The 8,581-nt window shown below is 43.1% G+C and overlaps 1 protein-coding gene across 2 annotated transcripts in view; it reads left to right on the top strand.

Moving 5' to 3' along the window:
- Positions 1 to 3,088: 3,088 nt before the first annotated feature.
- TBC1D22B (TBC1 domain family member 22B) overlaps positions 3,089 to 8,581 on the top strand; it is a 64,365-nt gene continuing 58,872 nt past the window's right edge. The window contains exon 1 of one of the 2 annotated variants that reach the window (XM_036870268.1): positions 3,089 to 3,313. In XM_036870268.1, coding sequence (XP_036726163.1) covers positions 3,258 to 3,313 — 56 coding nt within the window. In that variant the 5' untranslated portion in view covers positions 3,089 to 3,257. The remainder of the gene's footprint in view (positions 3,314 to 8,581) is intronic. The other variant, XM_036870269.1, reaches the window with a different exon arrangement.

Raw genomic sequence — 8,581 nt, 5'->3', positions numbered from 1 at the left:
TAGACGTTTAACATGATCCCCAGGTGATTCACATGTACATTAACGTATAAGAAGCACCAGTATAGTGGACCAGTGAGTGCCTATCACTAAGAGTCTCCATCAAAAGTACTCCAAGGGCCCCTTGGGAACCTCAAACCAATGATTTTCACCTTTAGTTGGGCAAAGTTTGGTGTGACGGTGATCTTGCTGTCACAGCTGTCACCATTTGATGGACAGGTGGCTAGGTGTGTGGCCTCCCTCCTTCATCATTTTAGGTACAGGTTTATTCCTCTGAAGATGCAAAAGGGTTTGAAGAGGACAATCTTTCCCAAGAAAGGAAGACTGTTCTTCAACCAAGAGCATAGGTAAGCTTATAGATTCTATGGTAAAGTGGACACATCCTGCTAGGGGTGAGAAAAATGGTTCCTATCATCTTTTCCAACAAAAAATGTGTGTGAACAACATAGAACCAAAAGACAAGAATAGTTTACACTCTTCATTCTCTCATTCAGTAAATATTAAGCACCTACTGTGTGCCAAGCACTATTCTAGGTGAGAATAGCAGAGGAGAGCAGAGAACAAAGCAGACAAAATCCTTGCCTTAGTGGAATTTACATTCTAGGGGGTGGAGATGGACAAGAAACAGGTATATAGTATGGAAGGTAGGGAGAGTGCTTTAAAGAAAAATAGAGTGGTGGAGCCCGCTATTTAAGGTGGGTGGTAGGGGAGGGTATCCCCAAGGTGAAGACACTTGGGAATATGGAATGTGGAGCAAGCCATCCAGATATTTGGGGGAAGAGAATTCCAAGCAGAGGAAATGGCTAATACAAAGACTTTGAGGTAGGAACATGCTTGGAGTGTTCAAGGAATAGCAAAAAGGCAATACGTGTGGTTGGAGCAGATTAAGCAAGGAAGAGAGTGGAACCAAATCATATAGGGTCTTTAAGGAGCTTGAATTTTATGCCAAGTGTGATGGAGCCATTGCAAGATATTGATCAGAGGAGTGACATAATCTGACTGACATTCTAAAAGGCTCTCTCTCTGCTGTGTGGGGAACAGACTCTAAGGGGGCAAGAGTGGAAGCAAGAGGCCTAATAGCAGGCTGCTGTAAAGATGTGGGTGGTTTCAATTTGGGTGGTCATGGTGGTGGTGAAAAAAGGCCCAACGATCTCAACTTCCCTAACAAGGAGTATTTTAAAAGTTATCGCTAGACAAGTAAACTTTTTTTATCTTGGATGGGAAAATGGCTTAGATGTAAAAAATAAAGAGTAAGAATATTAAGGGCTTCTCTGGGTTGAACAATGTTAAGGCATCCCCTGGGAATCAGTGTTATTTAACATTTCATAAATGATTAAGAAAAAGGAATACTTTGAGACATTTCTAGGTACACAATTATACTCTGCTTTCCACATAGGAAAATGTCAAGTCAACAGGGGGCATCTCCTGGAACATTTCTAAAGCTATGTGAATTGGCTGGAAAGTGGCAGGTCACTTGCCAGGTGAATAAGCGTAAGGCAGCTCACATAGGGGGAGACAATTCAGGTGGCATCTTTAAGATAATGAACTCTGAACTGCCAGCTGCCACAGAGGAAAGGGATCAGAAATTGCTGCAGATTAGCCCTTCAAGACATCAGCTCTTGTAAAATCCAAAATGCCAGTAAAGTTCTGGTGGTCCAGAGTAAACACAAAACATCAGTCTCAACAAAAACCTCAGGAAATCCCTTTTGGATCTCAGTATGCAGTGCTAGCCACCGCATCCTAAGAAAAAGAGCCAAAGAAAGGCAGCTTAAAGGATTAAAAGGATAGAGCAGCTTTTGTTTGATGGAGCAAATGCCCATAAAGGTGACTATCAGAGACAAGATAAGATGAAAGTCTATAAAAAGATGAGAAATTCAGAGAAAATTAAAATAGCCCTTTTCATACAATCTCATGATGATTGTAAAATCAGGGGACAAAAGAGGCTTGAGAATGGAGGTATTTCTGTGTAGAAAGGGGCCATCAGAAGGCATATAAAAGAAGGTCTTTTAGACCTTCCAACATGTGGAAGGACTGTGCTAGCAGTAACCAGGAGTGGGGGTGGGGAACGATCAGCCTATCTCATCAGTCCTTCGTTGGGACAAAAACTACTCTGGACTAGGGTGTGCTCCCTGCCCTCCCCCCCCCCACCTCCCCGCGCCGGCCCCACCTCAGTCACTGTGGTATACAACCACAGAGACTCAAAAAGAGCAAAAAACACCGACAAGACATTCAAAGGATTCAAAATGCTAATATTAAATCTCATTCTGAGTCAAAACTAGGTTGAAAATAAATTCAAGGGCGAAGGATTTATAATTGATTCATAAGGGACATTAAGGATGTTTGAGGGTACATCCTTAATCTCTGTGATTCACGCCTTGGAGATGCGCTATGTCCTCTCAAGAAATGTTACTTTGTAGTCTGAACTGGATAGATAAAATAAGAATATTTCCTAAACAGTTTGTCAGCATCTGGGTTCTCATAGTCAGAAAGTGACAGTTATTGGTTGAAACAGAGATTTAATCATTTGAATTTCACCTACAGCACAAGTCCTTTAATAGTGATCAATTACCTGAGGAGAGCGAGGCCCTTGTGAACCAACCGTTACTCACGTGTTGAACAGTTAGCAACTCTGGGCCATCGGGTCAGTACTGATCTTCCTCTACAGATTAAAATATATCAGGGTCCGAACGGAACGGGGGAGGGGAGAAGGTAATAACTAGAATGTCGTTGAGTTGGGAGATGTTAAAAATGGGCTGCAACCAACACATGGGCCCTTATTTTTAGGTCAAAGATTTATGTATATAAATATATATGCTCTCTCTTTCCAAAAAGTATTAGACTCAGGAACCTCATTACCCCCAAAGAAAACAGCACCCTCTCCTCCTTCCCATAGGTTCCTTTCTTTACCTGCTTCTTCTCCTGCCTGGGTTAAGGAACTTTCAGCCCCGCCTCCCGGCTCGTCCAAGCTCCGCCTGCCCGGTTCACCTGTGTGCCCAGCCCCTGACGGTACCGTTCGGCTTCAGCGGCCTGCAGGATTCCAGCTCCCGATTGGTCTGTCTGACCACAGCCTGCGCAGCCCACCAATGGCAGCGGCGCTGGGTGGGAGGGTGCCCACATCCAAGATGGCGCCCCCGGGAGCTGGGAGAGGGTGACCGGCAGCGGGGAAGCGGCCTGGGCTGGCCCTGCGATTGCGGGGTCCTGGGGGCATCTCGCTGGGTACCCCCCTGGCCAGCCTACAAGGCCTTCCCCGGGCCGGAGCGATGGCCGCCGATAACAGCAAGCAGTTTTGGAAGAGGAGCGCTAAGCTACCGGGGAGGTGAGCCTAGGACGCTGAGAAGAGGGAATTGGACCAAACCTTTCCAGATCCTAAGCCCTAAATCCCGCGGGCCTGGGGCGTCAACGACCCAAGAAGACTGGTTTGGGGAACCTGGGCGGGGGGAGCTGGGGCTGCCTGGTGGCGGGAGGACAGCTGTCAGGCAAAGGAGCGGGCACCGAGCTTTGGAGGTGGCTGGGTGTGGGAGCAGACCCGGGACTGGGGGCGTAGGGCTCTGGAGGGGCTGCCCTCGGCCGGGAGGTGGCCGGAGTTCGGGCATAGGGGACAGTGGAATTGGGTGAATAATCAATGTCGGTCCTGGGTTTGGAAGGCCATCCCCAGAGCTGCTTTTCACTTTAAACAGAACTCCTTCGTTGGGGGGGGGGGGTCTCCACCGCGCACAGGTGGTTGTTTGCACGAGGATGGCTCCTGCCGTTGCTCCCCCAGCTCTGCACGTACGAATTTTTCTCCTGGACTCCCAAAAAAGTTCTGGTGGGAGCTTGGGACCGTCTGCGGGGGGACAAGAAAAGTGAGGAAAATTCTTAAGCTCGACCTTACTTTATCTTGAGTTGGCCCTTTCCTGTTAGGAATTATTACAGGGTGACCTAGAATTGAGATTATTTCTTTAGCGTTCTCTAAGGATTTGTTCAACCCCAAGTGACCTCTTCTCCTCTGCCTGGTAATGTACTTCTTGCATTAAATTGTTTAGTAGGAGAACAGACTTTCTAAGTTACTCTCCACTCCCACCATCACCCCCTTTTTGGTATATGTTGAGTCTCTTAGCAATTGTACATTCGTCAGTCTACTGTTGGTTTATAGTTTAAATTTGTTTGGGGGTAGTCCTAAGGAGTAAAAGGAGGAGTGTATATTTCAGTCTTAAATTTAAGATTTCTGACAGCCACAGTCTACTTCATAATGAAATTCATGTTTGGTTGTGCCCCACGTGCTACCCTTCCTTATTGATTGATTCAGGGATATAATCCTTTAAACCTGTGGCTTTTTTTTTTTTTTTTTTTAAATAGCAAGAGAGAAATGAGGGTCAGTGGTTGCTATACAGCAGTCTTATTTTATTTAGGATCCTGTTAGACATCTGGGGATCAGCTTTAAGTAATACAAGGGAATGCAGAAATAGCTTCAGGTTAAAGTGCTGTGGAATCACAGTGTTAATGGTAAAGACGTCTATGTTTTTAGATAGGCACCACTTCCTGCCAACGATTCTTTTTCATTCCTGGTCTAGGGAGCTCTCCAGTCTCGCTAACTGCTGTTCTCTGGGGATTTCCATGGTGAGATCATTAAATTTTGACACCTGAAGGTTATAATCAGAATCTATGGGAAAACTGTTAAATCAGGAAGCAGTGTTTGAGATGTGGGACATGGCAAAGTATTTTGTGCCTACTGACTTCTGGTCGTTATTAACAATTTTTGTTTTCATATTTCCTCTTTTGGATTGTAGAAACAGTCATCTTTTTTGCAAAGCACTACTTTTGTGAGATAGGAAGAGGAGTCTTTTCAGTTTCTTCAAGTTTCTGGCTTCCTTTTTCATTTTGAAGAGGAATATACAGGGATAGAAGAGAGAACATTTGAGTTCTGAAAGACTTGGATTATTATGGGACTGTTATCTGTGTGATCAAGGGCAAATGATTTACTTAATCTCTTTAGGCCTCAGTTTCCTTATCTGTAAAATGAGGATAAAAATACTTTCTTAAAGGTTCCTGTGAGGACTGAATTAAACACCGTATTTGTGAAGAACCTAGGACAGTATTTAGCGCATTATAGTTGCTCGATAAATACTAGTTATTAGTATTACTGTTATTATTAGAGAAAATAAACATTTAAAAGAATGTTTCTCTGATCCTTACTCCAGTACTAGGTATTTATTTTCATTGTTTATCTTAAGGCATTAAAATGTTGCCAAAATTCATAATAGTACCTTGCTTGTTGAAGAGAAACATTGTTCAGCTGTGCTTTTAGCAGGGAAGCCCCAGGAGCCCCTGGTTATGGGAGAAAACTAAAGTTCTTTTAGATAGAAAGTGCTTTGATTTAAGGAAAATATTAGGATATTTTCTCAAGAACAGAACTTTTGCATTTGTACTCTTTCAGTCATACTGAAGAAAAACTTCCTCTGGTTGGGGAAATGACACAGATAACTGTGTCTAGGTCCATGGCAACCTAGAAGTGAAACTAGTTTACTCTTTGCAAATTGAAAAGGTAAAAATTCAAAGCAGTGGCAGATTACTTTCAGTTTCTTTGATCATGATCCAGCAACCTTAATTACAACAAATAGGAATTTTATGTAGTAAAATAGCCTCAAGTTCAAAATGAATTAAACATCCTTTTGTAAAATAATAGCTTTATTGAGATAATTCACATATCATAAAAATTCACCCTTTTAAAGTGTATAATTCAGTGGTATTTAGTATATTCATCTAGAGTATAAACGGTTTTGTGCAGCCATCACCACTAATTTCAGAACATTTTCATCACCCCAAAAAGAAACCTCATAGCCATTAGTAGTCACTCCCCATCCCTTCCTCCCTCTGGCCCCTGGCAACCACTAATCTTTCTGTTTCTATGGATTTACCTTTTCTGAACATTTCATATAAATGGAATAATGTGATACGAGGCCTTTTGTGCCTGGTTTCTTTTATTAAGTGTAATGTTTTCAAGGCTCATTCATGTTGTGGCATGTATCAGTATTTCATTCCTTTTATGGCTAAATAATATTCCTTGTATGGAAGTACCTCATTTGTTTATCCATTCATTAGTTGATGGACATTAGGGTTGTTTCCACTTTTTGGCTATTATGAATAATGCTATGAAATTCATGTGCAGGTTTTTGTGTGAAAGTATGTTTTCTATTGTTTTGAGTATATGTAGGAGTGGAATTGCTGGGTCATATGGTAATTTGATGGAATTAAACATCTTTTTTAAGTTCTTTCAGTTATTCATAAGAGCCCCATGTACTTAATACATCAAATGGTCCTTGTGTGGATGCCTAGGAAGACAGGACGTAGTATGTACCATGTGGTTAAGAATACAGACTCTGGAAACTTGAAACTAGTAGATAAATAAGTTCTGGAGAGTTAATGGACAGCATAGTGATTATAGTCAACAACACTGTATTATAAACTTCAAAGTTGCTAAGAGACTAGATCTTAATTGTTCTAACCACAAAGAAGAAATGATAATTATGTGACATGATAGAGGTGTCAGCCAATGCGACAGTGGTATCATATTGCAGTACAGTCAGCCCTCAGTGTCTGGGGGGGATTGGTTCCAGGACCCCCTCAGATACCAAAATCTGCAGATGCTCAAGTCCTTTATATGAAATGGCAGTATGGTTGGCCCTCAATATCCATGGGTTCCACATCCATCCGCAGATTCAACCAATTGTGGATCAAACTTCGGAGGGCGACTGTAAGTGTACTGAACCAACAGAATGTACCTCTTAAACTTACACAATGTTGTATGTCAATTATATCTCCAAAAAAGGAGAAAAAACAAAAAAGAATGCAAGCTCTGGAACCTGACTGCCTGGTTTCAAATCCCAGCTCTGCCACTTTCTAACTGTGTGACCTTGGGCAGTTACTTAACCTCTTTGTGCCTTAGTTTCCTCATCTGTAAAATGGAGACAGACTATCTACCTTATAAGGCTGTTATGAGGATTAAATGAGATAATGCATAGAAAGTACATAGAAGGTACTCACTAATATTAGCCATTATGAAAATGATAGTTGTGATTACAGTAGCTCCTAATTTTATTTGTTTCTCCTATTGCTCTAGTTTCTGAAACTGGAATTGAAAAACTTTGATCAGTGGTGTGTCTGGAGCCCCCAGTGAGTCCTGGGTGGAAAAAAATACCACCTATTGTTAATTAGGCAGAGGGTTTACGGAGGCACAAAGAAGCCTAATGCAGGGTCTCTGTGGGTGTCAGGTGTTCCTTAGCGATGAAGAGTATGATTTTGAGCAATGGTTCTCAAACTTCAGTGAGTCACCTGGCAGGCTCGTTAAAACATAGATTGCCAGGCCTCACTTCCAGAGTTTCTTTTTTTAAAAATTAATTAATTAATTAATTTTTGGCTGCATTGTGTGTTCGTTCATTGTGGTGTGCGGGCTTCTCATTGCAGTGGCTTCTCTTGTTGCGGAGCACAGGCTCTAGGCGCGCGGGCTTCAGTAGCTGTGGCTCACGGGTTTAGTTGCTCCGTGGCATGTGGGATCTTCCCAGACCAGTCCTCGAACCCATGTCTCCTGCATTGGCAGACAGATTCTTAATGACTGCGCCACCAGGGAAGCCCACTTCCAGAGTTTCTAATTCAGTAGGTCTGAGGTGGAACCTGAGAAGTTGAGCTTCCAAGAAGTTCCCAAAGGATACCGCTACTGCTAATCTGGGAGCTGCACGTTGAGAACCACTGAGAAAAATAGCCCTGAATTAGATTGAAAGAAACCTGATTCCTAGTGCTGGATGCTTTTGCTGTATGGATACTGAACAATTTTTTTTTTTTTGGCCACACCACGAGGCATGTGGGATCTTAGTTCCCCGATCAGGGATCGAACCCGTGCCCCCTGCAGTAGAAGTGTGGAGTCTTAACCACTGGACTGCCGGGGAAGTCCCTGGATACTGAACAATTAATGCGTCTCTGTTTTGCTGTCTAATAGCATCTCTCACGTAACACATCCAAGCAGAACTCTTGATTTCCACATCTGCCCACTCCTGCAAAGCTATTCTGTCCATCTCACTTAATGGCCCATTGACCAAGTTTCTCAGACCAAAAATCCTAATGTCTTTCATCCTTCTCTTTATCTTCCTGCCACATCCAATTCATTAGCAAGTCCTGTGTTGGCTTATCAAAATATATCCTGAATATGAGCTGTTCTCACCACTTCTCCCCCTACTACCAGGATCAGACTGAGTCCTCTCTTGCCTGGACCACTGTTATACCTTCCTAACTGGTCTCCCTGCTGTGAGTGGAGTCGGTGCCCCTAATCCCCGTTGTTCAAGTCAGCTGCAGTTAGGAGGCTACAGCAGTTAGTAGAGGGAGAGGTTAAGAGGGCTTGGACTAGGGCAATGGCAATAAAGGACAAGTTTGGGAATATCTACAGGACTTGGTAAATCATTGGATTTGGGGAGTAAGGGAGAAGGAGGTGCCAAAGAGATGTCACCTTCAGGTTTCTGGCTTGGGTGGTCAGGTAAGATTGTGGTGTCCTATCCTCAGAAAAAGCCACATTTTCAGACAACATACTAACTACTCCATGCTCAGTTTTCTCATCTAT

This window comes from Balaenoptera musculus, chromosome 11 (genome assembly GCF_009873245.2).
Source record: "Balaenoptera musculus isolate JJ_BM4_2016_0621 chromosome 11, mBalMus1.pri.v3, whole genome shotgun sequence".
In the NCBI taxonomy this organism is placed as follows: Eukaryota; Metazoa; Chordata; class Mammalia; order Artiodactyla; family Balaenopteridae; genus Balaenoptera; species Balaenoptera musculus.
Note: the sequence above shows the minus strand (reverse complement) of the source record. Positions and strands in the feature narration are given on the sequence as shown.